We start from the raw sequence: 15,326 nt of genomic DNA, 5'->3' as shown, positions 1-15,326 counted from the left end.
CCTGTCCTTCACCTGATTAAAAACCTCCACAATTTCCTATGGACCGTGAGACAAAGACCCAAGACCTTGGAATTCCCCACCATATATAAAATAACTGGACCTGGGTGTTTTATTTTACTTCATTTCATTTACCTCCATGTGCCCATGTTTTAAGAATCCTCCACCCGTGCTTCCCAACCCTTTTCATGAACTGTCACATATGGAATACTAACCAGAAAAGGTTGCTGTCCGACTACCAGAGCCTCTGGACTCGCTGGGCTCCCGGAGCTCCTGAGAGCTGAGGGAAGCAATGTCCCAGCACATCTGTGATCCATCCATGTGCTGCCTCCAGGGTTGGCTCCCCAGTGTGACTACATAAACCTTTGCCTGCCCAGGAATGGTTAGTGCATTGCTGCTCCTTTAGTTCTTTGTACGTAGTATTCCCTCTGCCTTTGCCCAATGTCTCAGTCTGGTAAATTCCCTTCTTATCTCTCAAGGCCCAGCTCATTTGGATCAGGAAAAGGTTTCTAGATTTTTAAAAGACATTTAAAATTCATTGTTTCCAAAGTCTTAAATCAGTTAATCTCAACTCTTGGAAATTCTCACTTTTTATTTTCTAAACCAGTTAAATAACTTAATTTTAAAGTTAGACAGTTACCTACTGCACTAATAATAATTTTATAATTTTTAAAAATACAAATAAAATTCTCATTCCTTGGCTTTTTGGAAACTGGTTCTTTCCTCCATATACTCCATGGTATCAAATATACCCATTTCAAAAGGGTTACTTATTTAAAGGATGATGTGAGTAGTACAAATTATATTATTACTACTTACTCCATTTTAATATAAAATTAAAAGATCTCAAATGATTTTTTGTGAAAAGGTTTACTAAGCTAAAAGCTGTAAGAGAAGAATTACAAAAATTAGTTTCCTTGGTTTAACAGAGCCTATTGCTTAAGTGTAATTTAGCTTGCTCTCTGACAGCATCCTCATTTAACTATTTCTGCCTTTCTAAAAATGTTTTATGTATGCATTAGGTAAATATTGCTGGGTTTAGCTCATTAAATGATTGGCCTTCAGTCTTGCAGCATCCATCAGGTTGCAATTTGATTCTCTCCTCACACTGAAATTCTTAAAGTAGAAATTATTCATGTACCTTTTCATCTTTTCTACTACTGTCTTAGCCTGTTGGTTAAAACTTACTGCATTTAACTCTTTGTTGACTTTTCTTCACTTTTAATGTGTTCTTAAAGGTAAGGACCAAGTCATGTGCTTTTTTGTATTGCTAATAGTGCTTTGCACATAAAAAAGTTGATCAGTTGATATTTCTAGTTACTTTTAAATATGTGGATATTATAGGATTTTGTTATTCAAATTTTATATAAAACCTGTTTCTGTTTCCTAATATCTGTTCAACAGATAATTCCTCCAACTCAAGTACAATTTATATTCTTTTTCATTAACCCAAAAGTAATCCTACCTAATAAAAAGGTAATATGTAAATAACCATCACTCCACTACTCCCACGATTGGGCCAGCGGAAGGCTGGGGGGTGGGACTTGGGGTGACCTATCCAGCTGTTGAGAGGCCCTGAGGCTTTTGGCCTGGAGCCGGAGCGGACCCCCAGCTGCCTGCTTCCGATGGCCGGGGCAGCTGGGGGTCTGCTCTGGCTCCAGGCCAAAAAGATCTGGTGCATGAGCGGACCCCCAGCTCCCCCGCCAGGCTTTTGGCCTGCCCCCGGAGGCTTTTGGCCTGGTGCAGGAGCGGACCCACAGCTCCCCGGCCATCGGAAGCGGGCAGCTGGGGGTCCGCTCCGGCTCCAGGCCAAAAAGATCTGGTGCACGAGCGGACCCCCAGCTCCCTGGCCATCGGAAGCGGGCAGCTGGGGGTCCGCTCTGGCTCCAGGCCAAAAAGATCTGGTGCATGAGCGGACCCCCAGCTCCCCGGCCATCGGAAGCGGGCAGCTGGGGGTCCGCTCTGGCTCCAGGCCAAAAAGATCTGGTGCACGAGCAGACCCCCAGCTCCCCGGCCATCGGAAGCGGGCAGCTGGGGGCCCGCTCCGGCTCCAGGCCAAAAGCCTGGTGCACGAGCGGACCCCCAGCTCCCCCGCTAGGCTTTTGGCCTGCTCCCGGAGGCTTTTGGCCTGGTGCAGGAGCGGACCCACAGCCCCCTGGCCATCGGAAGCGGGAAGCTGGGGGTCCACTCTGGCTCCAGGCCAAAAGTCTCCAGAGGCTTTTGGCCTGGTGCATGAGCGGACCCCCTGCCATTGATTGCAGGGAGCTGGGGGTTTCTTCGGCCTGGTGCACGAGCGGACCCCCTGCAATCGATCCCAGGGAGTTGGGGGTTGCTTCAGCCTGGTATGCCAGCGGACCCCCTGTGATTGATCATCTGGGCAGGGAGCTGGGGGTCTGCTTTCAGCCTGGGCAGGAGCGGACCCCTGCGATTGATTGTAGGGAGCTGGGGGTCCACTCCTGCCCAAGAGGCTTTCGATCTGGGCAGGCCTGGGCAGGGGCTGAGCCGGTGATCAGAGGGAGCTGGAGAGGCCTGTCCAGGCCTAAAGCTTCGGCCAGAGGCTTTAGGCCTGGGCAGGGCCCAGCCCTCCATTGGTGTGAACTATAGAGGAAACACCTTTTCTGACTGCACATTGGCTAAGCTTCCTGTATGTCACTGGTAATATTCTTAGTAACTTGGGTAATAAGAATCCAAAAAGGTGATCTAGGTTTTTTCCACCACACTTCTGGAGAAAAAAATGAAGGTCCGCTGCTGGAAGGCTAAGAAATGTCATATCCTGCCCTAGCCGGTTTGACTCAGTGGATAATGCCTCAGCCTGCAGTCAGCAGGGTCTGGGTTTGATTCTGATCAAAGGCATGTACCTAGGTTGCAGGCTCTTCCCTTGCCGGGGCCCAGATCAGGGCTCATGCAGGAGGCAACCAATCAAAGTGTTTCTCTCTGTCTTTCCCTTTCTCTTCCACATTCTCTAATGGTCAATAGAAACATACCCTCAGGTGAGGATAAAAAATAAAGAAAGAAATCCATATCCTATGAAAGACACATCTTGAAAATGCCTAAAGAAAGTTGTCATTTTTTCTTGGTGAAGGGACTGGAGTCCATGTTGATGAAAACACCTTGGTGGCTGCGGTGACTGACAGTAGCTGCAGCAGTGGGGTGATGGGGCTGGTGCCTTCCCCTAATCAGCCCGGTTGCCTCCCACAAAGGGAGGCCAGACTGCGGCTTAGGTACACTCCTTGTGGGGCGCAGGCCTAAGCCATCAGTAGGACATCCCCTGAGGGCTCCCAGTATGTGAGAGGGGGCAGGTTGAGCTGAGGGACCCCCAACCCCCAGTGCACGAATTTCGTGCACCGGGCCCCTAGTACTAGTATAACGAAGAGTGTTCCTTACTGGGGCTTACATGATTTTTACTAAATATTACTTATTTTATTCTAAAGCTAATCTCCCTTCAGTTTAATTAAACTTTTAGAGATTACTGATTTATTTAAAAGACATTATGTAATTGTATTCCTGAAACATTGAGAATTTAAGCCTTAAAAGATAGCAGCTAATGTGAAATAAGCCAGAGAAAATCAAATACTATATGGTATCACTTATATGTGAAATCTTAAAAATAAGATAAAAAGGCCAGTTTTGTAGAAACAATAGAATGGTTGCCAGGAGCCAAGGGGAGTGGGAAATGGAGAAATGTTGGTCAAAGAGTACAAATTTTCAGTTATGAGTAAGTTCTGAGGATTGAATGTTCAACATACTGACTATAGTTGATAGCATGGTGTTGCGTACTTGAAATGTGCCTAGAGTAGATCTCGTATTTTCACCACACAAAAAAGAGTTAACTATGATGGCCATATAATTACCTTGATAGTCATTTTACAATGTATATGTGTATCAAATCATCACATTGTACACCTTAAATATGTACAGCTGTATGTATCAATTCCTCAATAAAACTGGAAATGGATAAATATTTTTAAAGTTAGCAGCTAAAGTCAAAAATACGAAACATTTCTAGATGTCAACTATGTCCATCTATATGCTGAGTGATCTGGATCAATAGCATGAAGAGATTTAATAAATACAGGTGTGTTCTATGGCTTCCTCTCTTAGTGATCCCTCGATCAGATTTTTGTTGAAAAGAGCGAGCAGTTAACTAGCATTCCCTGTATTCACAGGGCTCAGTCAAGTGCTAGGGATAAGTATACAGGAACAATAATAGTGATGACAACATCTAAAGTGAACCATACTTACCATGTGCCAAGCACTGTGCTGAGCACTTTATATAGATTATATCATTCAATTTATACATTCATCCTCTGAGTAAATACTAGGACTGTTAAGGATTTTAAAGTACCAGTAGGTTTAAATGATTTGTCCAAGGGGGAAAAAAAAAGAAATAAACAAAAAATAAATAAAACAGCTAATAAATAGTGGACCTAGAATTTTAACTTAATTTTAACCCCTTCAGTCAATTCTTTTGGCCTTGCTTTTAACCTGAATGCCATATTACAAGTTACATACTTGAAAGAGTCATAGAAGTTTATATAAAAGAGAAAATGATTAAGCTGAGACTTGAACAAGAGGAGGAGCTTGCCTGATAGCTAAGAAGATAAAATATCATTCTGAGCAGAGAAAAGGATATGAAAGGAAAGGAGGTGGAAGATATCCTGGTAGGTTTGGCCAATTGAGTGGTTAGGTGCACTGGGAGCCATAGGTTGAGAAAGAAGTAGCTGCAGATAAGGTCGGAAAGTTATACCCAAATTAGGCAGCCCAAAGTACCATGCTTGAATTTGACTTTTCTCCTTGAGGGTGCCATTCATTAATGGTTAGAAAATAGGAAGTTACAGAATTTTCAGTTAGAATGATCACTTGAGCAGTTATGTGGACAGAGGGTGGGAGAAGAAGGAAAGAATAAAACTGCAGGCAGAAAAACATCTAGCCACGGCAGCTAAAATATTTTAAATGAGATTGCCTTGGCTTGACTTTGTTGAGTAAACATTTACTGAGTGCCTTGTCTGTGCCATTGCTGAGTTTACAGTGTGGAATAAAACAATATATACCTTTCATTACATATAGCCTACAATCTGGTGGGAAAGTCAGACGTTAAAGAAACACAAATCTATATAATATGATCGAAGGCTCAACCAGACCGGAAGTCAGTGCTGGGTTGCCGTGGCACTGACTGGGGCCGCTGCTGGCACCCTGACCCAGCACTGACTGCCTAGGGGGCTGCGGATCAGGCCCGGAGAGAGGCCTGCAGAGAGAGAGGCAGGGTCTGATTCGTAGCCTCTGTGGCAGCCATTGATCAGAACTTGCCTCTTTCTCCCCTGGCCTGGCCAACAGCTGCACCTCCATTTCTCTCCAGGCCTCCACCTTTCTGATCAGGCCCCATTGATAGGCCCAGAGACGCTGACTGGCATAGAAACTGACAAATCAGAATCAAATCTGGGTCAACTGTGAGGAGCCAATGGCTGCCTAGGAGGTGGAGCTTTTGATGCTGACTGGCATAGAAACTGACCAATCAGAATCAAATTGGCTGGCAGAGGAGAGCAGTTGGGGGCAAGATCAGGCCAGCAGGGGAAGGCAGTTAGGGGTGATCAGGCAGGCAAAGGCAGTTAGGGGTGATCAGGCAGGCAGAGGCAGTTAGGGGCGATCAGGTTGGCAGGGGAGAGCAGTTAGGGGCGAGATCTGGCTGGCAGGGGAGGGCCATTGGGGGCGAGATCAAGATGGCAGGGGAGGGCAGTTGGGGGCGAGATCAGGCCAGCAAGGGAGGGCAGTTAGGTGTAATCAGGCCGGCAGAGGCAGTTGGGGGTGAGATCAGGGCGTCAGGGGAGAGCAGTTGGGGGCTCGATCAGGCCAGCAGGGGAGGGCAGTTAGGGGCAATCAGGCAGGCAGGCAGAGAGGTTAGGGGCGATCAGGCAGGCAGGCAGGTGAGTGGTTAGGAGTCAGCAGTCCCAGATTGTGAGAGGGGTGTCTGGATCTGGCCTAAACTGGTGGTCGGACATTCCCCAAGGGTGGGTGCAGGCTGGGTTGAGGGAACCCCCCACCCACCCGCCACCCATGCATGAATTTCGTGCACCGGGCCTCTAGTATATAATAAAGAAGATGGAGAATAAATGAACATTTCAAAAGAGGTATCATGAACCACACATGTTAATCAGTTGAATTTAGTAGGAGAGAGAATAAATTAAAGGTTTCTTTGAAATAAATCAGAACTGTTACCAAGGATTCATCTCTCTCCCCAGTTTCTGGAACTATTTTCTGTATGAATCATGAGACATTGATATGTGTTTTATTGGAGCAAAATATAAAGACTCAGTGCTGCTTTTCTTTTCTAGAGGAAGACACTCCCCACACTTACATAAACACCCTTGTTGATCATTTTAAATGAATGGCAGGCATAGGACCTGCTTTTTCAGTGTCTGTTTTAATACTTTGGTCTGAACAAGTATTTCTATGCTAATTAAATTAGATTTGAACATTGATAGAATATGAAATTACAGGTATTAAATTTCAGAATCTCTTAAAACGAGCCCCGTAAATGTGGTATATGGTTGGATTAATAAGAATCCTTAATGTAAAATACCAGAAATGTTTTCAAGTTCTTTTTGTGAAGGTCAGAAGCAAAAAAGTTAATAGTATTTGTTCAATTAATTAGTACAATTAGTAAAATAGGGCACATTTTCAGTAATGACCATGTAATATAAGCTGTGGGCATGACATTGGGTAAGATACTGCATTGGAGTCTTAGAATTGGGGCTGGAAGGTCATCAAATACTGTGCTTCTTAGTCCTTGGTACACGAGCAGATTTCAGGTGAACTCCACGGAATTATTTATAAAACTAGAGGCCGGGTGCACGAAATTCGTGCGTGGGGGGGGTCCCTCAGCCCTGTCTTGGTCTGCAAAGACGCCAGCATCCCTCACCCCGGCTTCTAGCTAGAGGTTCCTCCCTTCCTTCTGCACAGCCTCTAGGAAGATGCTTGTCCTGGGGCCTCCTCAAGGCCCTGGACCACATCGCCCTGCAGTTCGGGTACTCGGGGGCTTGGGCTTTCAGGTCTGTCTTCCTCACCTGGCATGGTGAGCATCAGCTGCCATGGGAGCCTTGCCTTAGGAGTCACCCCCTTGGACCATACTACTTGCGAGTGTGTGTGTGTGTGTGTGTGGGGGGGGTGTCCTCGGTGGCAGTGATTTGATGTCTGTAGCATGCCCACTGACACCCACCACCGCGGCGCAACACTGGTCCCATCTGGACTGCTGGCAGGGGGCTTCCAGTCTGCGACTGGGGCTGATGGGCTGCGACTGGGGGCTGCAGGTGGAGGACCCCGGCACCCATAGGGCTGTCAGCATCAGGAACTGGAAAGATTCATTTTTCTGGTTCCTCCCCTGCCATGCGGATGCTGAGCTCCGGGCCCCACAGGCCCGTTCACTCCCGCCACACGGCCAGCCGGGGCGGGGACATGGGCACGCTGCCCCAGAGGCCCCTTCTGTGCCACAGCACAGCCATGGCGCAGACATTGAGCTCGCGCCGCTGCTGGCGACGCGAGCTCAGCATCCCGCCGGCCCCACTGGCAACGCGAGCTCAGCGTCTGGCCAGCCCCATTCGGCCCCCGCTGTCCCTGCCGCCCGCCCTTTGCCTCCGGCCAGCCCCATTCGGTCCCCGCGCCACTGACACTCCTTCCCCGTCTCCCGCCCTTTGCCTCCGCTGCTGAGTGGCGCGGCCGGAGGCAAGGGTGGGGGGCGGGGACACTCCGTCCCCACCGCCCGCCCTTTGCCTCCCGCCGGCCCAATCGGCCACCTGGGCCACCCCGAGTCCCGCCCCCCGTGCTTCCCGCCGGCCCAATTGTGGGCATAGCGGAGTGATGGTAATTTACATATTACCCTTTTATTATGTAGGATTGTGTGAGGATGTTTTGTCATCTGTGTAATTAAAGGGGAATTCTTATCAGATGCACATAGGCTTCTCTTATTAAAAAGCCATCTCCATTTTCACACGAGTAAACACACTGATAGAGGTCTTGAATAAGTTCTCTTGAAAAGGCAGTTTTCCCTATGATTTTTTAAAAATAGAGTTTTAATGTAGAGGCCACAGTATCTGTGACCTTGTGGCCAGAGGGTTCAGAGTTTTAGGAAGCCTTGGCATGGTTTTTCATTGAGAGCTGTGATTTTAAAATAACAGAATCTGCCATCATTCAGAACCTGCCATCATTCTTCCACCCTAATATCTCAGGACAGTATTTTAAAAGAAATTCTAAGACGGCTGTTAATTCATTTAGGGTTCTACAGGAAGGAAAGCTCTTTTTTTAAGCTCACTTTCACTGACAAGATCAGGCCAGAAAAAGCTTAGCTGGCTGTTGGCCCAGACAACATTATGGTCATTGAAGTGTGCTCAGCCTTGCACCGTCCGGGTATTAGGGGGAAAAGCACAGATGCATGCTGAGTGTTGTTCCAGTGACTTAGATATGTCCTTTGCTGTGTTGTTCGTTCAGCTATAAAAAAGGGAAGTTTAAATGACCTAGAATACGACTTTTTCTAGAAGGGTGAAAATGATAACTTCAACTTTATAAAAAAATAAAGCAAGTTATTCATAGCTGTATCCCAAGCTATTAGAACATAATAGATGTATAATTTTGATGAAATAATTATTCACATTTCTTTTGTTATCCATGTCATATTTCAGAATAAGAACATTTTTCATTTGTCCATTGATAGAATTGCATATTGTACTGGCAGGATAGTAAAGTACTAGTAAAAAAGGACTGATCAAACTTTGAGACTCCTGATTTCAGCCCAGTTTCTGCCATTTATTATGTGATCTTGGGCCTCGTTTTCTTTTTCCTAATGGGGTATGATAATATCTACTTCACAGGATTTGGAGAACTATTACTAGTAAGTGAAATATAGTATGTGAGAAGTGCTTGATATATTCTTTTTTTTCGGTATTTAATAAATCTTTATTGTTCAGATAATTACAATTGTTCCTCTTCCCCCCCCCCCCCATAGCTCCCCTCCACCCGGTTCCCACCCCACCCTCTGCCCTTACCCCCCCCCCCCCAAGTCCTCATCCATAGGTGTACGATTTTTGTCTGGTCTCTTCCTGCACCCCTACACCCCTTTCCCCCCGAGAATGGTTAGTCCACTCCCTTTCTATGCCCCTGATTCTATTATATTCACCAGTTTATTCTGTTCATCAGATTTTTTTATTCACTTGATTTTTAGATTCACTTGTTGATAGATATGTATTTGTTGTTCATAATTTTTATCTTTACCTTTTTCTTCTTCCACTTCTTAAAGAATACCTTTCAACATTTCATATAATACTGGTTTGGCGGTGATGAACTCCTTTAGCTTTTTCTTATCTGTGAAGCTCTTTATCTGCCCTTCAATTCTGAATGATAGCTTTGCTAGGTAGAGTAATCTTGGTTGTAGGTTTTTGCTATTCATCACTTTGAATATTTCTTGCCACTCCTGTCTGGCCTGCATAGTTTCTGTTGAGAAATCAGCTGACAGTCGTATGGGTGCTTCCTTGTAGGTAACTAACTGTTTTTCTCTTGCTGCTTTTAATATTCTCTCTTTGTCTTTTGCTCTTGGCATTTTAATTATGATGTGTCTTGGTGTGGTCCTCTTTGGATTCCTTTTGTTTGGGGTTCTGTGCGCTTCCTGGACTTGTTTGGGATTCTGTGCGCTTCCTGGACTTGTAAGTCTATTTCTTTCACCAGGTGGGGGACGTTTTCTGTCATTATTTCTTCAAATAGGTTTTCAGTATCTTGCTCTCTCTCTTCTTCTGGCACCCCCATAATTCGGATGTTGGTACACTTGAAGTTGTCCCAGAGGCTCCTTATACTATCTTCATATTTTTGGATTCTTTTTGCTTTTTGCTTTCGGGTTGGGTGTTTTTTGCTTCTTTGTATTTCAAATCTTTGACTTGATTCTTGCAATCCTCTAGTCTGCTATTGGATCTCTGTATATTATTTGTTATTTCAGTCAGTGTATGCTTAATTTCTAGTTGGTCCTTTTTCATATCCTTGAGGGTCTCGCTAAATTTATCGGCCTTTTTTGAAAAATTCTTGAAAAACCTTATAACCGTGGTTTTGAACTCTATATCCAGTCGTTTGCTTTCCTCCATTTCTTTCATTTGTGATCTGTTTCGTTGTCTCCGTATTTTGGCTGCTTCCCTGAGTTGATAGAGTGGCTTTGTGTGCTAGGTGTCCTATAGGGCCCAGTGGCTCAGCCTCCCCAGTTACCTGAGGTGGACACTCTTGGTGCACCGCTTTGTGGGCTGTGTGCACAGTCTTGTTGTAGTTAAGCCTTCATTGTTGTTGGTATCTCTGGGAGGAATTGACCTCCAGGCCAATTGGCTGTGAGGACAGCTGTGTCTATGCTGGGAGAACTTCTGTGCTGGAGACACCCTTATGAGACAAGACTTGCTTCATGGGGCTTTGGTGCTCACTGAGTCTGCCCCCTGAGTGTGTCCCTTATGGATCTGAGGAGTTGTAATATGGATGGTCCCACTCTGACCCCTGGGTACACTGGCTCTTGGATCTCCAAGGAGGTGCTAATTTAGCCTCTGCTAGAGGCTACACAGCAGGAGCTACGGAGAGATCTGCAGATTCCTCTTTTTTGTTTGGGTTTTGGAAATGTCCAGATGAGGCCCAGCTGTGAAGCAATGCAAGCTGCTGTGGGGCCTTGGGCCTTCTGTTGGATGTTCTTGGTCTCACTGACTCAGCTGCAGTTTGTTAGGTAAGTTTAGAATTCAAAGGACCAGGCCATTCATATGCAAAAGCCTCTGAGCTCAGCTTGGATATGGCGGAGTCTCAGGGCTGAGCAAACAGCAATGGCTTCGTGGGGGCGGGATCTCAGGGCGAAGCAAACAGTAATGGCTTCCCATCAGCCCTGCCCTAAGAGGCCCCTGGATCTCAGTGTCCTGCGGTAATCGCTGCAAGCACCTCTGAGAGAAAGCCGCCCTCGAGTTCCGCCCGCTGCCAGACAGTCCAGTTTCTCCCCATATGAGTCTGGGTCCCCAGAGACTCGCCCGGAACTGGAGTTCAGAGCAGCCGGGAGCTTTTGTCTCCCTCCCAATTAAGAAAGCCAGCCGCGTACTCAGTTGCCAGCCCGCTCCCTGCTCTCGCCTCTGTACCTCTGCCTTCTGCAGCTCCTGTGAGTCTCAGTGTGCTTTTCTCGTTCCTTCTAGTTGTAGAATTTCCACTTAGCCAGCCTTCCTGTGGTTCTGGATGATGTCCGTTTTGTCTTTTAGTTGTAGTTTTGAAATGGTTGTGCAAGGCAGCAGTTTAGGTGTTTACCTATGCTGCCATCTTGGTTTCTCTCGCTTGATAGATTCTTAAGGGCTATTTAATATTAATGTTATTTGTCTTAGATAACATTTTTAATAATTTGGAAATATGTATTTACCGGAGTCATTCTAATTTCCTGAATCCTGAATTTGCTTTAGGTGGGAAGCTGTGATCCCCATGATTGAATTCTGTGACATTGTACATTTCAAGGAAGCCAATCATGTGTCACTTCCTCCCAGTGGATTGATGCTAGGGTTGGGGATGAGTCTACAGATAATTAAAGCATTTGTTTTTTAAACAAAGGGAATATATTTACTACATATTTGTTAGTTGACTTGCTATTTTCGTGTATAACTTAAGAATTAACAGTTATTTGGTAGACGCTCATCATGTTCTAGGTATTGTAACGTGCAAAACCCATACAATAGCATTTTCCAAAATGAAAATGGAATATTAGCTTTTGAGATGTTCTATGATTAGAATTTTGGAATTTGGGATAGAATTTCTATAGACTACTGTAGTCCTCTCCTGAAGATTTTTCATATCCAATCTATTTGGAATTCTAAACATGATATGATAAGATAAATTTAAAAATAAAAAAAAAGATAATTCTTCCTGCATTTATATATTTCTAATTTTTTCTCTTTCTTTTATAGGGACACTAATGTTAGAATGATAAAATTGTCAATAAATACTATTTCTCACACCTATTTGTAAGCTATCAGCTAGCCTACCACATATAGGTTACCCTATTTGTAAGCTAACCAGCCAGCCTGCCACAGTGTCATGGAGACTGGCAAAAGACATGAAACTCCTGGGTCAGAGACAGCAGACAATTTATCGTGTTCCCTAAGAACTAATTTCCACAGAGCGATTATATTAGGTTTTGATGTTCGCATTTTCTGTAATGTTTTATGTATGTTTCCAGGTATATTTTCAGGGTCTTGTTTTTTGGTTTTCTTTTTTTCCTTCTTCTTGTTCTTTTCTTTTGTTTGTTTAGTTAGAAGTTGTTTCTGCCTAGTTCTTATTTTCCTTAGTTTCTGTATTTACTTCTATGGCATCTTCTTTCTGGATACTTCACTCTAAAAAGGGTAGATATAGAAATGTGCTATTTTTAACTATTTATAAGTGAGTGTCTCTTCAACCTTCAGGAAATGCCATTTGTGATTATGCCAGCAACAAGAGTCATTTTTTGGAGGTGGAAGAAGTCTACATTTTGGGAGTGTTTCATTTACAAAGCTCTTCATTTATTCCTGAATATTCAATTTTCTATCTTATGTCATTTTCCTTCAATCTGAAGATCTTTCTTTAGCATTTTCTGTGGTGGTTTTCTTTGTCTGACAATGACTTAATTTTTTTTTTTTCATTATTGAAGGGTATTTTCACTGGGAATAGAATTCTAGGATGACATTTTTTGTTCTCCCAGCACTTTGAAGATGTTGTTCCACTGGTTCCCACTTTCCATTGTTTAGATTGAGAGTCATTAATGATTCAAACCATTGTTCCCTGTATTCAATCTGGCAGGTTCAAGATTTGTCTTTATCTTTGGTTTTCAGTAGTTGCACTATGATAATTTTAATACTTTGGAAATACATGTTTATTGGAGTCATAGGTACTAATAGCATAAGATAGATATAGGTGAAATTGGGATGAAAGTTCTCATCCCTTTCCTTGGGCACCTTTCAAGTGGATGTGGTCAGGTGTGGTTTTCTTTGTATTTATTTTGCTTGAGATTCACTGAGCTTCTTAATTATGTAAATTTGGTCTGAATAAAATTTACACATAATTGATCACTCTTATAGGAGGGACAATATCTAAAGGTCTAACATACATGTAATTAGAGAGCCAAAACTTTCTTCAGAGCTGTGTTTATTTTAGGGCTCTCTGAAGGAGCTTAACCCATATTCTAACTTACTGCAGGAAGTTACAAAAAATGCCTTTTGATACGATGAATGCAAGTCATATTTGCATTCCCCTAAAAGACAATAGTCATCTTTTACTAACCTAACAGTTCCTGAGAAAATATTGCTTTTCTATTTTCAAAAAGTAGCCTGAATATTGTTTATTGATTTGAATCTTTAAAATAGATTGTAGCCGAAACCGGTTTGGCTCAGTGGATAGAGCATTGGCCTGCGGACTGAAAGGTCCCAGGTTCGATTCTGGTCAAGGGCATGTACCTTGGTTGCGGGCACATCCCCAGTGGGGGGTGTGCAGGAGGCAGCTGATCGATGTTTCTAACTCTCTATCCCTCTCTCTTCCTCTCTGTAAAAAATCAATAAAATACATTTTAAAAAATAAAAAATAAAATAAAATAAAATAAAATAGATTGTAGAATATATAGTAGGTGTTTTCTTTTTTTTTCTGGATATAGACTTTTATTTTATTTTCTTCTCTCTGTGTTTTTATTTTTTTAATTACTTAATTTTTTTTTTCTTTATTGATTCAAGTATTATATATGGGTCCTTTTATCCCTGCATTGTCCCCTCCACCCACCCTCCACCCCCACTCATTCATTCACCCCTCTGGTGTCTTTGTCCATTGGTTAGGCTTATATGCATGCATACAAGTCCTTTGGTTGATCTTTCCCCCTTACTCCCACCCTGCCCTACTTTCCCTCTGAGGTTTGACAGTCTGATCGATGCTTCTCTGTCTCTGGATCTGTTTCTGTTCATTAGTTTATGTTGTTCATTATATTCCAAATGAGTGAGATCATGTGATATTTATCTTTCTCTGACTGGCTTATTACACTTAGTATAATGCTCTCCAGTTCCATCCATGCTGTTGCAAATGGTAAGAATTCCTTCTTTTTTACCGCAGTGTAGTATTTCATTGTATAGATGTACCACAGTTTTTTAATCCACTCATCCGCTGATGGGCACTTAGGCTGTTTCCACATCTTAGCTATGGTAAATTGTTTACTAACTATGAAGAATAGTGGTTTATTCATGAGATTCTGGACATCCCTTTCCTTGGGCACCTTTCACGTGGAATGTTAGTTTTGAGCCTGGTTAATCCGCATTGCCCCATCTTCTTTCCAGGCTTTGATGCGTCCTGGAAGAATCGATAGAATTGTCTATGTGCCTTTACCAGATGCAGCAACAAGGAAGGAAATATTTAACCTGCAGTTTCACTCGATGCCAATCAGTCAGGACGTTGATCTGAATGAACTCATCCTCCAAACAGACACATATTCTGGAGCAGAGGTAAGAAAGTTCTCAAAATATGTTAGTGGGAGGAAAGTGGTGGTTTGTCATTAGCAAAAAGACTGCTTGATGCCAATTGTTTTAAATAACTGTATATTAAAAAAATATATTAAAACAAGAAATGGAGAGAGAAACCAAGATGGTGGCATAGGTAAACACCTAAACTGCTGTCTCGCACAAGAATTTCAAAACTACAACTAAAAGACAAAACGGACATCATCCAGAACCACAGGAAGGCTGGCTGAGTGGAAATTCTACAACTAGAAGGAAAGAGAAAAGCACACTGAGACTCAGAGGAGCTGCAGGAGGCAGAGGTACTGAGGCGCACGCGGAGAGGACTGGCAACTGAGTACGCGGCTGGGTTTCTCAAGCGGGAGGGAGACAAAAGCTTCCGACTGCTCTGAACTCCAGTTCTGGGCGAGACTCTGGGGACCCAGACTCATTCGGGGAGAAACTGGTCTGTCTGCCAGTGGGCAGAACTCGAGGGCGGCTTTCTCTTAGAGGTGCTTGCAGCGATTACCGCGGGACACTGAGACACAGGGGCCTCTTAGGGCAGGGCTGACAGGAAACCATTGCTGTCTGCTCTGCCCTGAGACTCCGCCCCATCCAAGCTCAGCACAGAGGCTTTTGCAAGTCTTGTCTCACAGGGTGTCTCCAGCACAGAAGTTCTCCTAGCATAGACACAGCTGATCCTCACAGCCAATTGGCCTGGAGGTCAATTCCTCCCAGAGATACCAACAACAATCAAGGCTTAACTACAACAAGACTGTGCACACAGCCCACAAAGGGGTGCACCAAGAGTGTCCACCTCAGGTAACTGGGGAGGCTGAGCCACTGGGCCCTATA

General features: G+C 44.1%; 1 protein-coding gene across 2 annotated transcripts in view; it reads left to right on the top strand.

The window, feature by feature from the left end:
• AFG2A (AFG2 AAA ATPase homolog A) overlaps window positions 1–15,326 on the top strand; it is a 254,821-nt gene that overhangs the window by 190,849 nt on the left and 48,646 nt on the right. Inside the window, exon 14 of one of the 2 annotated variants that reach the window (XR_013813591.1) lies at window positions 14,316–14,445. Coding sequence is in view for 1 of the 2 variants with exons in the window: in XM_079772599.1 (XP_079628725.1) it covers window positions 14,316–14,480 (165 nt within the window). In the remaining variant the exon portion in view is untranslated. Of the gene's footprint in view, window positions 1–14,315; window positions 14,481–15,326 lie in introns of those variants that run through there. The other variant, XM_079772599.1, reaches the window with a different exon arrangement.

Source organism: Cnephaeus nilssonii (assembly GCF_951640355.1).
Source record: "Cnephaeus nilssonii genome assembly, chromosome: 5".
Taxonomy (NCBI): domain Eukaryota; kingdom Metazoa; phylum Chordata; class Mammalia; order Chiroptera; family Vespertilionidae; genus Cnephaeus; species Cnephaeus nilssonii.
The sequence above is the reverse complement of the archived record's forward strand: the minus strand, read 5'-3'. Positions and strand labels throughout refer to the sequence as shown.